At 35.0% G+C, this 15,200-nt stretch overlaps 2 protein-coding genes across 11 annotated transcripts in view; one reads left to right on the forward strand and one right to left on the reverse strand.

Moving 5' to 3' along the window:
- LOC106055745 (myosin-VIIa-like) overlaps positions 1-9,522 on the reverse strand; it is a 48,207-nt gene extending 38,685 nt beyond the window's left edge. For both annotated transcript variants that reach the window (XM_056012487.1, XM_013212167.2), the window contains exons 1-2: positions 9,325-9,522; positions 1,586-1,846 (exon numbers count right to left, since the gene is read on the reverse strand). In XM_056012487.1, coding sequence (XP_055868462.1) covers positions 1,586-1,846; positions 9,325-9,339 — 276 coding nt within the window. In that variant the 5' untranslated portion in view covers positions 9,340-9,522. The remainder of the gene's footprint in view (positions 1-1,585; positions 1,847-9,324) is intronic.
- A 1,261-nt stretch (positions 9,523-10,783) lies between these two features.
- The window catches only part of LOC106055752 (RNA binding motif protein, X-linked-like-1), a 35,744-nt gene continuing 31,327 nt past the window's right edge, over positions 10,784-15,200 (forward strand). For all 9 annotated transcript variants that reach the window (XR_008775143.1, XR_008775144.1, XR_008775145.1 and 6 more), the window contains exon 1: positions 10,784-10,914. The gene's annotated coding sequence lies outside the window, so the exon portion shown is untranslated. The remainder of the gene's footprint in view (positions 10,915-15,200) is intronic.

Here is a 15,200-nt window from a genome sequence, read left to right on the forward strand (position 1 = left end):
TGTTTTTTTTAGATTTTTATTTATTTTGGTGGAAAAATGGTAGAATTATTTATAATGTAGACCTTGTCTTCAATTCCAAACAGATTAATGCAGTATTTCACATGACCACACAACATGAGCAGTAGTGGCAGCGACCTGCATATTTGGCCACAGATAATGCGGACAGAGTCGTATTCCACGGTGGGTCATCTACTTAAGTTATCTCTATGTCAGTAAGGGCAAACCTGGATCCTGATGTCATTTTGAAATCGCTACCGGAGGTTGGAGTACTCCTCTTTTCACTGTTCTTGTAACATTTTTGTATTTAAGTACATTTGCACATTATATATAGTTCGTCCATTGTGGTTCGATGATGACCACTTTGTCATCCAGGGGGCTGAGGGCATTGCACTGGGGTTTTGTGCCTCCTCATGAGGCTGGTGAGACCTATGTCAGCCCGGAATTTTCGGCTGCACACTGGGCAGGTTATTCCAGCTGGAGCTAGTGTCATATTGGCCTTGCTTTTCTTCTCTGGCGTTTTTCTTCTGCCAGCGCTGTTCTCTTTTCCTCAGCAACCTGTTAGCCAGTTTTCACAGCGCGACGCCATGATGCTCTGAAATGTGCCTTTGTCTACCAGGTGGCTGAGTCTATGCTGAAAGCCTTCAGAGCTTTAAGGGTGTCCATGAAGAGTTTTCTTTGTCCGCCTTGCCAGCGCTTTCCTTCCCTTAGGCCGAATTGGCACACTAGTGCGTCATTGGTGATTGTTTTTTTCATTTTGTTGGCAACATAATCATTAAATCATTGCCAAGTGACAAGAAATGCATCATTCTAACATATTCTAGAAAATCTATGACAAAGAATAAAGGTGTAAATATCTATTATCTTGACAAATAGCTTATATTTAACTTTATCGTTTATGCTGTGTTAATTTTTAGGATAGCTGCATTTCGTGTATGTAAATGTTATATGCTTGAGTGATTTTAGTATTTTTTAGTCTTTCCTGTGTGTCTTTCTTTATAGTTATGGAAAATACACATTTGCTCCTCAAAATAAACATTTCCAGGTCTGGGAATACACATTTCCAGGTCTGGGAATACACATTTCCATTTTAGCATGTAGCCCCAATGTAGAGGCATGTAAGATAAAGATATAGATTCTATAACCCTTTGATATTGTTTCGTTTATTGTGAAAATAAAAAAAAACCTAGAATCTTATTATAAACACTCCATCTACAGAAGTCACTTGCATTGGACGACAAACACTCGTATTGCGTATTGTTTCTTCACATTTCCTAAATGTAGGCTATTTGATTATAATACACTCTTAAAATGAAATACTTATAGTTCAACTTAAATGTAGTTCCCTAGCAAGGCCTGGGCGTTAGTATTTAGAAGTAGCCTATATTTGCTGCTCAATTTTACTTTAATCCATTTAGTTTTTATATTAATGTTTTCTCTTTCTCTCTATACACTCTCTGTCTCTCTCTCTCTCTCTGTCTCTCTCTCTATCTTTCTCTCTCTCACACATACATCTTTAAATCACACACTAAAGCATGCGCTGTGTTTAGGATTCACATAAATAAGTGGACTTAATACTTAGACGCACATAGATTTGGTTGTCTTTATAACGTATGAAGAGATTTCTCAGAATTCCTGCCTCGCTAAAATCTCCCAAGCTGATCATGTCCTGGACTCCGTCCACCGAAGTCACGTGCATTGGACGAAAAACTTGACCACCGTCCACCCAGTGCTCTCTGCCATCATCGTCTAGAAGCTGTATTTGGCCAGAGTCTGTTCCTATGACCGTAGCACCTATGGGGACGGAGAATTCGCTTTTTTTATCCACTTCAAGCCATATGTGATCACCCTGGAATTAAAACAAAACAAAAACAATCATGCTATTACACTGCGACATATTTAGATCTACTTCTAATATAAGGAACTTCTTCGTTCTCATTATCAAGTTGGAGGGCTTAGACAACCAGTCCTTAACGAGATGAACTGAACATTGATTTCCAAATCGAGCAGATCTCCATATAGTTTTTTTATGTGTTATGGCGTGTATGGGTGTACTTTCTAAGGTAGCCATGAGGAAAGTCACACCATTACTAAAATCACTAAACTTAGAGACACTTTAGGACACAAGAATAAAAAGTAGGCTAAACTAGCTATAATACATAGAACACTAAACCATAACTTACAAATAGAAAAACAAAACCTAATGAAATACTCAGAAAGACACAAAGATAGAGGCACATTTCTTACTCCATACGCTAGAACAAACGTACTAGTGCTCCCTCTTCCTTAGTGCCATTAGACTTAGAGGATGGAATGGATTGCCTGAATCAGCCAGGAAATCCAACGACTTAGTCATTGATTAACATGCATAACTAGATTGACACATGAAATGCGTAGGACTTAATTATCTTCTTTTTTGAAGTAACGTCTGTAATATATAAGATAAGAAGATATAGTAGAACACATGGCTGTCTGGTCGTGTGGTATGCGCGCTGGACTGTCGTTTGGTGATCTCGATGTTCCAGGGTTTATACCTTGTCCGCTGCCCCCCCCCCACCCCCCCCCCCCACCCCCCGTCGTCCTGTAGTAGGTTTGGACTAGAAAGTAGATGTCACGGGGGTGAAAGTTGAATGGGAAACGAATCAGTGACATGAGGCAGTAAAGACGTTTAATAGTAATGTTGTTATTTTGTTTCTACTATATCTCATTTCAAGTTCAATCTACGTATAGTTATAAATAAAAGTTATATTCAAGTTTGTTTAGATAGAAGTCTGTTTAAGTTTATTTCACTAAGAATTCAATACGCCTAAATCGGTTTACTTGTACTAACTGTTTGGAGCTGCAAACCATTGGCCGACCAACAACAATTAGTAACAAATGTGTTACATTTAACATTGTTTTATTATTAGAAACTTGCTAAGCTAGTTTCTTCGCTCAAAGGACACGCGATTATGAGGCATTCCATATAGTTGGGAGTTTGAGGCCTTCGAGGAGGAAAAGAATGGAGCGAGACTGTCCCGCTATCGTTTGTCCGTCAAAAAGTCGGCATAACCCTATCTGTCAATTGGGGCAATTGTAAGCCTCAACACTGTCCTGTGACGTCAAAACCCGTGGGCAGTGGAGACCAATAGCTTGTTATCACGTCATAGGTCGTGACATATATGTCCCATAGATCGCAATGTCCGAATAGGAACTTTACTTACTTCACGAAGTCTATCTGTATGAGAAAATAAAAGACATTTTCTAAATATGTTTGCATTCATTTGCGTTTAGTTTTCGTTGCATTATCAAACTTTAATTATTATGAGGTCATGTACTTTTAAATGCACATCATATGGCAAACAATTTGTGGGCCAGATGGTATGGTTGCAAGGGTGTGTGATTGGATGGTTGAGAATAAATTCAAGATGAACGAAGACAAGACAGAAATAATTAAGATTGGCGCTCGGAACAACGTCTCAAAAGTCGAGAGCACAGATTCTCTTTTTATCACGAACTGCCAGGTTCCTTATGTCCATGTATAGCGGAATCTTGGGGTTTTCTTCGACTCAACACTATCTTTCGACCCACACATAAGTCAGCTCTGCAAATGTCTTTATCTGCAGCTGTGCAGATTAGGCCAGTTCCGACCATATTTAACAACGGAGTCAGCAAAAACTCTAGCTGTGGCATTCATACGCCGTGCTTGCAGGTATACCCGATGACAAAATAGCCAAGCTGCAACGTATTCAGAACAATGTCGCTCGAATAGTCCTTAGAAAAACAAGACGAGATTCTGCTACTATGCTCTTGTGCACGCTCCATTGGCTTCCCGTGAAAGTGAGAATCGATTACAGGGTCTCCACACTTTGTCATCAATGTATATATAACAATGAAATGCCCTTGTACCTTAGCAAACTGATTACTCCATATGTCCCCCAGAGAGCCCTGCGCTCAATGGACTCAACGCTTTTAGTGGTGCCACGTTTCTCCCTCAAAAGCTACGGTCTGCGGGCTTTTTCAGTGCACGGACCAAAGGTTTGGAACTCCCTCCTCATTGATCGCAGACAAACAAAATGCTACACCACTTTAAAAAGAACATTAAGACCTATCTGTTTAAAACTTTTTTAAGATTAATTGTCATTTTAGCAGTCGTGTTTGTAATGTTATTACTGCGCCTTGAGCCTACATTTTGTTTGTTAGGCCTAACAGCGTTTTATAAATGAAATTATTAAATTATTATTATGGTAATGCCGTGGCTTATTTTGACACCCAGTCAGCCCTTGTGGCTACAGCTTTTTGGTTGTCGAGGTTCACAATAAATTGTAGAAATTGTTGATAAGTTGGTACTGATAAGCTCTATGTTTTTAGCGGCCCCCGAAAGGGGAAAAGACGCTATTAGTTTCGTGTGAAATGTTTGTCCGTCCGTCCCGTTTAGATCTCGTAAACTAGAAAAGATAGTGAAAATCCGACATCACAATATTTTAGACCATTCAAAGTTCTGATGCAACGGCTACTTTTTTCTTTTCTGAAAGCGAAAAATGTAATTTTTTAAATCACGTATGCAAGCAGATTTTTCATAAAAATACACCACTTTTACAACTATTAACTATTAAACACTTGAGACTCTTTATTAGGGCAGACAATATTTCAAATTTCGAAACATATTTATGCAAACAGTTGTAGATTTTTTGTCAAACATTTTTTTTTATATTTGTATTTTTAAGTTATGTTAGTTCTGTTATAGGAAGTATTAAATATACACACAAACAAATGTTTACTTTTTTTTTTTAAAGAGAAAAAAATCTATTTAGTATGCATTATGAGTTAGACTTAATTAAAAACTAATAGTAATCTTGTAAACTGCATTTTCTTGTCACATTTTTTTTAATTGTTCCATTCTTCTTAAGGTAGTATGTCTCTGATATTAAATAATATTTCTGTCATTATACTTTTAGGTTAATCACTTTTCAATTGTTTATGATTTAATACTTGTGAATTATGGTAACTTACAAATAAAAACATATTAAAAAAAAAAAGCCCACAAAAGAGGCAAGATGGCCCATAAAAGAGGCATATAAAGCCCAAAAAAGAGGCATGATAAGGCCCAAGGATTCCTATGATGATAAAGCTAAAACTGAATAGCGCAAATTCTGAGGTTTCCTTTAAAAAAAAAAAAAATATTTCTATTACTGTTATTATATATTTAGGTTAATCACTTTTCAATTGTTTATGATTTAATACTTGTAAATTATGATAACTTACAAATAAAAACATATTAATAAAAAAAAAGACCACAAAAGAGGCAAGATGGCCCATAAAAGAGGCACATAAATCCCAAAAAAGAGGCAAAGAAAAGAGGCCCAAGGCCTAAGGATTCCTATGATGATAAAGCTAAAACTGAATAGCGCAAATTCTGAGGTTTCCTTCAAAAAAAAAAAAAAAAAAAAAAAAAAAAAAAAAAAAATGAGCCTTTTCAAAACAATTAGATAAATTTTAAGACCTCAGTTAGGCCAGGGGAGGTGCGGTGGTTGAGCGGTAAAGCGCTTGGCTTCCGAACCGGGGATCCCGGGTTCGAATCCTGGTGAAGACTGGGATTTTCAACTTCGGAATCTTGAGCGCCTCTCTGCCATCATCGTCTAGAAGCTGTATTTGGGAGTTTAATTTAGCTGTCAGCATTGAAGTTAAATTTAGCTGGCATCAATGAAGTTAAATTTAGCTGGCATCATTGAAGTTAAATTTGCTGACATCATTGAAGTTAAATTTAGCGGTCATCATTGAAGTTAAATTTAGCGGTCGTCATTTAAGTTAAATTTAGCTGGCATCATTGAAGTTAAATTGTTAAAATCCCCAATAAAAGGTTGGATGCATCCGATACAAAATAGTAGCTGATTCATTATAAATTTTTTTTTGGTTATATACATGGGCCTATAATGATTTTAAAAATTAATTAAGCCTACTTTCGAATCCATTCCCCCAAAAAATTGGAAATGATTTATTATAAACATAGTTTATGTTACGCTTATATTCTTATATGCTACATATTAATAGTATACTATAAATCTTTTCGCCCCTCTCTTCGTGTAGACTAAGACGGCTAGTTAAGTTATTCAATTATTTTAAGTTGGGATAAGTGCTTATAGAAAAAAAAAAAGAAAGTCAAAGAAAGGTTGGGGGAAGTGTAAGGGCTGATTCCTCCCTCCTTTCCTAAATTAATAATTGTGTGATTTTTTCACAAAGGTTTCCTACACAATGTCAACCTTTTTTTTTTGGCGGGGTGGGGGTTGTTGGCTTTTCCTTCCGGCACAAACACAATGACTAGAATCTAGATCTATTCTTTCAGAGTATGTATTGTGTTGCAAGAAAAAAAAAACCTTCATAAAACATATTAATTAAACATGAATCGGCTACGATTTAAAGATATAGGGAACACATAGTAGGGGCCTAACAAACATTGTAGCAGCATAAACGTTGGCCAGATAACTTGAAAAAAAACCAGACTTAATTAATTAGCGCTCACAGCGAAAATTAAAAAAAAAATACTTAAAAAACAAAGCTTATTTAATGGCAAGAACTGTACATTTACAGTCATATATCTCAATACTTTAAAATTTATTTCCCATTGTTACATCAAATATATTCAATCAATTATTTAATTGATTGGTTAATTTTTTATTGACTCGTATTTTGTAAAGTTCAGATGCAACGCTACTTTTTTCTTTTCTAAAAAGCGAAAAATTTAATTTTTTAAATCACTTATGCAAGCAGTTTTTTCATAAAAATACACCACTTTTACAACTATTCACTATTAATAGTAACAAACTCTGGAGGCTTTTCCGTAAGGGAGATACCATTGTAACATATTTTTAACACATTTATGCAAACGGTTTTTGATTTTTTGTAAACAAAATATTTTTTTTTTTACATTTATTTTGCTAAGTTAAATAAGTTCTGTCATAATATATAGGCCTACTACATTTACACGAAAACAAAGTTTCACTTTTTTTTAAGAGAAAAAATCTCTTTAGTATGCATATAAGTTGGACATAATTTAAAACAACAATTAATAAGTAATTTTTCATATTATCGCGCTAACAGCAACACGGCATAGTGCAGAATGCAACATATAACTAAAGGAAAATTTTCAATTTTGTTTTTGTGGAATTATAGATTGAACATTTACAAAGCAATTAGATCAATTAGATATTCATTATAAGGCATCAGTTAAGCCAGGTTCACATTTAACTTCTCATTCACTTTCACCTATCGTTTGGTTTGCTGGAGCACTGGGGCACCATACAAGATCTGTCAACCTTCTTTCTCCATTCTTCTCAGTCATTTGTCTTTGATAGGATTTAATTATGACGCTCTTTCTAAAAATATTGATACTTGCCTGGGTGGACCACTTCGGGGGCCGATTTTCAGTTTGTGTTTCCACACAAACTGTCTTTGTAACCTTGTTGTTTTTTTTTTAAATTGATCGGGCCGGAATTCCAATTCGAACCTCCGCGATCGAAGGCCGACCTGTTTGCCACTGAGCCTTTTAAGTACTTATAAAAATAGGTTTATAATCTATATTAGTATAATTTTTTTTAACGAACGACACAATTCTCTACACAAGGCTTACCTCCCCTTAGTGAATGTCTATCTATAACAGAATTAATTACTACTGCTACTTAATTAGCTAATAGGTTCATTTTTTAATTGATTCGTGTGTTGTCAACGACAATGATTAATTTTGCAAAGGCTTAGCTTGATCCTTGTATCGGAAATTGGAGAAATAACGTGTACAAGATGCTACTGACAAAGACAGAGTGAGTGGATATAAGCTTTGTAATGAAATAGAAAGACAAAAGATAAAACTGTATTTCTTATTCTATATACTAGGATAAATTATTTCTTCCCTAGTGCCATTAGAGCATGGAATGTGATGCATGAATCACACAGCCAGGAAAATCAACGACTCAGCAGTTTGTCTCTTATTAAAATGCTTAACAACACGTGGATTTGCGTAGGACAAAATAATCTTTAGAAGAAACGTCTGTAATTTATAAGGTAATAAGAGAAGTGAGTGACTGAGGGATCAACTATATGGTCATATCAAAGTTGACTTCTAGAAATTCAATGTCCGCGTGAACGTAAGATCAAAACTTAACTTTGTATAACTTTACAATGTAGCCTTATGTGTAGTTATCTAGAACGATTTCACTTCATAAGATAACTCAATGAGATAACCTTTGAATCGTTACTGTTACTTGGAATAGGAGATAAAAAGTAAACTAACGATAACGGAATAGACCTGAATTTATTTAAAGAAAATAAAGTGCATCCCCTACTTTACTTTTAACTACGAGATTAAAGTGTAGCCTGTGCAATGGTAAAGAGCTTATATAGTTTTTCTTAACGGATGTACAAATATCAACTTGTTCAAAAACCTGTGTGTGTGTATATATATATATATATATATATATGTACACACATGAGTTCAAATTTAATACGTAGGCTACTTTTAAAAAGTTATATATTTATATATAGGCCTATATAATTCATTTAAAAATCGATCACGGTAACACATTAACGCAGATACCTCCTTCTTTCTTCCCCACTCCCGTTTTCCCAGATGTCGACAAGTGAGAAAGCTAAAAGCAAGAAATTGAGCTAAACTAAAACAATTGGTAAAAATCATTTATCATATCTAATCGCACAGAGTTATATTATTGTTAATCTAGGTCTATTACAAATTTAATTGCACGAGTAATCCAAACTATTTGATAGAATTACATTTAATTTAAGTTTTTGTTTTTTAAATACATTTTTTTTTAAATTCGCTTGTTTTATTTTTATTATATCTTTCGGGGGCCGCTAAAAAAATGTAGCCGCTATATTTTACGATGTTGCTGTTACTATCTTTTTTACCTCAAAGTAGCCTAATACACACACGCACACATAGCCTACATGCAACTTTACTCCGTGTACTATAAACGATATGCTATTAGTTTTAACTCTTTCTCTCCTAATTAAGGATACCATCGTTGATTTGACCCCATTAAATTAAATTAATTTTTGGCTTTATTAACTTGAATTTGTGTTATTAAAAAGAGCATGCATTCTCCTATAATTCTATACCAAAAGTAACGTTTTCTGATTACCAACAAAAAATGTTATTATTAAAAAGAGCATGCATTCTCCTATAATTCTATACCAAAAGTAACGTTTTCTGATTACCAACAAAAAATGTTATCGAAGTCTAATCATAACAGGGTAGAATGTACAAATGTGAATAATGAAAAAAAAATCTATCAGAACTTGGCAAATAATTACGGAGATAAAGAGTTAATCCAAACTTACTTTTATTGCTTGCATGTTTTGAAATTACATTACTTAAATTAATCCAACACATTAGACTCTGAATTATGTTTTAGTCGATGTGATGATTTACTTCTAGAACAAAAATTATCATGTATTTTGACCTACTTAGCTAGTGGGCGTAAACGATAGTATTCTACTTTCTTAAAACACAACACCCATCCAATTTATCGATAGGCCCACTTTATAATCAGTCAACTTTGCAACTGCCTTCCTGATAGGCTTTCTACAGACGGTATCAGCAAGGCTTAGCGCTTACTGTAAAATAATAATAACAAGTCGACCCACGGCGTAGTATACGCCGTTATTTTGCAGGGCCGGCCTTTGGCCAATGCAACCTATGCGACCGCAGTAGGCCCCGCACTTTTAAAGGACCCGCGCTAATTCTAGGTGTAAATTATTAAATTAAACCATTTTATAACTTATAACAGATTTCTCGCAGCTTCCAGATTTATCAGGAGCTCCTTGAAATCTCCTGAAATTGCAAAATATACGAAAAAGTCATGGAAATCTCCGGAAATTATTAAATCTTTTGAAAACTCAAAAAAAAAAAAAAAGTTCCTGAAATATATAGACAAAAAAATTGTCATTTTGGGGTGTCATTCAAAATGGAAAACACCAAAACCTACGCAATAAAAAAGGCATTATGCAATACCCGAAATTGTGGAATCTGATGTAGGAATTATAAGCTTCTCGCGCCTCAAACTAATGAAGAATTGCTTGAGGTCAACAATACTCGAAGATAGATTGAAAAAATTGTAATTCTTGCTATTGAGCGTGATCTATGTAGGAAACAGCAAGGATCGTAAAGTAATTCTGTAGGTAGTAAGGAAAAAATAAAATGCAAAGACGAATTTATTTTCTAATTCAAACTGTTTAATTTTCACTTATTATCCGTATCCCTACCCAAACTTGGCCCCGCCAAATCCGTTTCTCATAAAGCCCCCAAACGGTTGAATCCGGCCCTGCTATTTAGTGACAGGTGAACACAGAATGTTCTCCTCCTCCCCCCCCCCTCCTTTTTACAAAAAAAATATCTAAAACCATTTGCATAAATGTGTTAAAGATATGATATATAGTCACCTTACTAAGTAGCCTGCCTTGTTTGTTACTTTTAATAGTGAATAGTCGTAAAAGTGGTGTATTTTTATGAAAAAACTGCTTGCATAAGTGATTTAAAAAAATAGATTTTTCGCTTTTATAAAAGAAAAAAGTAGCCGTTGCATCAGAACTTTGAATGGTCTAAAATATTATGATGTCTGATTTTCACTATCTTTTCTAATTTACGAGATTTAAACGGGACGGACGGACAGACATTCCACACAAAACTAATAGTGTCTTTTCCCTTTTCGGGGTCGCTAAAAAATGTTCAACACAGAATGGAAGGATTCATTCAGTGAAAACGCTGATGTACCACAAAAATTGTTTTCAAAGGTCAGTGATACATTGTCTTTGTATTATTAGAATTCCACTTCCGGCATCTTATTAACTTGCGCACGCTGTGCTGTTACACAGAAACAATATTTGATCCAAGTTATTGCGTTTATTTAGTGGATAAAATCAACCGTTTAAGTGAGTAGATCGAGATCTAATAAATTTTACTTTACATAAGATTATTAAAGTAGCGTGTGTAAGCAATATGATTGCATAACTGGTTCTTTTTTTTGGCTGTGTTGTGTAGTAATAGTAAGTAGTAAGTTAAGTAAGTAGTGACAGCTGAGTAGACTGAGTAGTGTAGTCTGTAGATCGACTACATCTAGATCAGTGTTTCTCAAACTTTTTTGTCTGCCGGCACACTAAAAAAACTACAAAAATTTCGCGGCACACCACGAAGAACAACAGTTGTTTTATAAGAAAAAGAAAAAAAGATTTTGACCTGTTTTTAAGTATCACATTTAATGTGAAGGGTGTGCCTGTTTTTGAGAGCGCCAAATCAGGCAAATGCGATCTAATCAAGGCTCCAAAGTCGACAAACAAACTCGCATTTCATCGTCTATTGTAAGAAGTCTTTCTCTTTTCTTAGACTTGATTTCAGTCAGTGCTGAAAATCCAAACTCACAAAACCATGAAGATTCAAATGGAAAAAATTATTTTGATTGCTTTTTAAACTGATTGCAGGATATAACATATGTTGATTGAAATCCAAAACACATCCAGGCTTTTCTCGACAAAACATGACTTCAGAACTTCTTCTTCAGTTGTAATGCTGCAATACTGACTGCAAGTGTGTCAAAGTGTGCAAAATGTGAGGATGATTTCATTACTTGAAGCACATTCATTGTAAGTAGGAGAAGCGAAGACTCATCTTACTTTGCCACAAAGATCATTTTTTCACCAAATGACTTTCAGTTTTGAGGATGCAGTGATGATGGTTTTCGATGGTCCTTGAAGACTTAAATTCAATGAATTTAATTTGTCAAATAAATCAAAGAGAGATATCGCCTTAACCCACCAGATCTCGTCATTAATAGAAAATCCAAAGTATTTTTTTTTTCAGCTCAGACATGAGTTGGACGATACGCTTTAACACTTTTCCCCTGAGCCAACGAACGTTGGTATGGTACAGGAGACATTTGTAGTCTGAATTCACAAAGCTCTCAGAAAAGTTGTGATGCAAGTGGTCGAGATTTGATGAAGTTTACAACTTCAATCACTTGATCCAGAACAGACATCAAATCTTTGCAGAAAGGCAAGAGCTTCTCTGTGGATTATGCATTGAACAACTAATACATTTGGATTTTCTTGACGCACAAGAGTGACGAATCCCTTTCTATTTCCCTGCATGGAAGGACAGCCATCGGTGCAAACGCTGACACAGTTTTTCCACTGTAGTTTGAAGAGCAAAATGTTTTCGTTCACCACTTTGAAAATATCTTCGTCTTTGGTCGTAGTTGGTAAGTCTTTGCAAAATAAGAATTCGTTGACACATTTTTCATCCTTTATGAACCGAATAAAAGCTAGCAGCTGGGCTTTGCCGCTAACGTCAGTGGATTCATCAACTTGAAGAGACCATAGCAGAGACACTTCATCGTCAGTCACATCGAAGTGTTCGCAGATTTGATCTAGTAGATCTGATGATAAGTCTTCAATTCTGCGCGAGATAGTACCATTTGACAAAGGAACTTTTTTAACTTTTTCGGCGGCATCGGGTCCAAGGATAGTTTCAACTATTGCTAAAGCTGATTCAGCCTCTGTGTGTGCTTTTTTGGGTTTTGCTAATAACTGAGCAACCTTATACTTGCAATCAGTCCCTTTTCTGGCAGCTTTAGGTAGTTCGTAAGTTCTTAGCTTGTTTATTTTGTTGAGTCCTGATGTTTTCAAAGTATTCCTTCGGTTGCGTTTTTACAGCTGGTTGTTTTGTTTCCATGTGTCTCTTCAATTTGCTTGGAACAAGCGCCTCATTCGACAGAGTTGCATTGCAGATCAGACAGAATGGCAAAGGAGATTCTTCAGGTCCCGAAGATATGAAACCATATCCGATGTAGTCTTCTTTGTACCTTCGTTTGGTTCCTTGCTTTTCATGTAACGCTTTCACAGTTTCATTCTTGCTAACGTATTTCTCCATGGATAACAATGAATAATGCTTATTGATAATTTGTTATTATTAGCATACACCTAAAAAATTTACATGAAACACATCGCTTATTGTTATCGTTACCAATTCAAGAACTGCTGTGCATCCGCTAAGGTGCCTACATTTTAGTCATTATAATAATATATGTATGGTGGACAATTCCATAACCTATATAGCTATCAGCCCTTTCCGTCACTATGGAGGAATCCACTACTGCAACGTAAAATAAAAATTTACTAGTAGACAGACCTGTGTAACGCTGCATGGGTGGCGTTCTGAAAACTCTCGCAGCACACCTGCAAATCTTCGGCGGCACACTAGTGTGCCGCGGCACACAGTTTGAGAAACACTGATCTAGATTATAGATCTAGCTAGATCTAGAGTATTCAGTCTATACTCACTCTATAGTCTATAGTAAGTATAGTCTATTCAACTATTAGATCTAGATCTAGTTACTATTGTCTGACACTTGAGTTGAGATTATGGCGTCTGACTATGTCTATTATAGTCTATATCACTAAACTCTATATATATGATAAAAATGATATCATAGTAGTACTAGTGTCTAGAGTCTACGGTGACTAGTATATCTAATTTAATTATTTATAATAATTATTATTTCTATAGTATTAGATTCTTAATTTCTTATAACCGACTTTCGGGAACTACTCAACTAGAACTTAGATATGATCAGATATCTAAATCTAGATCTAGGTCAAATTTTTATTTGGTGAAGGCGTGAAGGTTTAACTTACCAAAAAAACTGAAAGCGCAGATTCTTATTCTTCAACTAAAAAAAAAAGGCAAAATTGAATAAAAATAGCTGTGTTCCTTTGTATTACCACCCATAGTCAAGATTATATTTTAAAATAAATTGGGTCACTTCATGCTCCTAGTCTAATATTAAATATATATTGAACTCAGTTTTTGGGCTTTTTCCTTCATTGAACAGTGAGCACCATCATTGAACACCACTATTCCACTATGTAATTGCTAATAAATTATATCTGTACTGTGTTACTTAAAAATTATTTAGATTGTATATTTAAACTCTCTCTCTCTCTCTCTCTCTCTGAGACTGAGTTCTCTCTCTCTCTCTCTCTCCTCTATATATATAACATTTATAGTTTATTTATTTAAATGCCTCTATAATCTATGTTATTATTAGATTCAATAAGTTACATGACATTTTCAACTAGGCTAAATGTATTTTCTCTCTGTCTTTCTTTTAATTCCCATCCAATGACCCTTTAGAATTAGATCTAGAATAATCTAGATATGCCAGGAAAAAAAAGGGGGGGGGTCGTCCATGAACATATTTTCTCACTTTAAAAAATTACTACTCTAGATCTAGATCTAGTGATTCTAGTCTTAAGTCTAGACAGTGAGTAGGCTCTATTTTAAGTTTATCTAGATCTAGAGTAGTTTAACTTAATGCAATTCAAACACCTATCGCGAGCTATAGTCCAAAAATTCGAAATTTGACTTAGACAGTGCATTATTTGATAATGGTTTGACATAGATTAGAAAAGAAAATGAAGTACCAAAATTTTATTTAGTTTAAGCTAAGGAGAAAAGGATGACTATGTATTTTAGTACCATCCATCCCAGTGGCGCTACAGCCAGAGGAGGGCTCTGGCCTGCTTCAACACATTCGTCTCCACGTCCTAACCCCAAGCTGTTGCAGATCCTTTTCTAGGCCTAGGTCGTTTTCCGTTTAGATCTGTCCGGGTTTTCTTGTGAGTGTAGAAGCTTTCATAACAGTATTTTTTTATATGACAGAGTTGTTAGCCCTGTGCATAACCATAACCGTATGTAATACACATTATTATTGATGACTAAAACTGGTTGTTTGGTAAGAAAATCGTAATTTAATACAAACACCCTAAAAAAATTTTTTTTTATGGAATCAAACAACTTGGCTTATGAATCAAATAAATCAGCTTCAAAAACAGAATAGATATTGCCGGGCTCATTAGCATAGACTAAGCCAACCAAAAAATATAGGTTTAACCCTAGGAAGAGGTAAAATCATCCTGGTAACATAGGAAAAAACAACAACCTGACTTACTCATTTGAAATTCGTTTTTCTTACATAAAATGGTAGGAAATTGGGTCAGAATCATTGGAAAATAGACAACCACATTACACAGCGGGCTAGTTTCATACTAAAATAAAGATTTAATGACCACAAACGAGTGTTTGAATTCATGTTATGTCCGGATGAAATAAACTACTCAAATTTATTAATTACTTTGTGTTTTATAAAAAAAAATTTTGTCCC

The sequence above is a fragment of the Biomphalaria glabrata genome, chromosome 15 (assembly GCF_947242115.1).
Source record: "Biomphalaria glabrata chromosome 15, xgBioGlab47.1, whole genome shotgun sequence".
NCBI lineage: Eukaryota > Metazoa > Mollusca > Gastropoda > Planorbidae > Biomphalaria > Biomphalaria glabrata.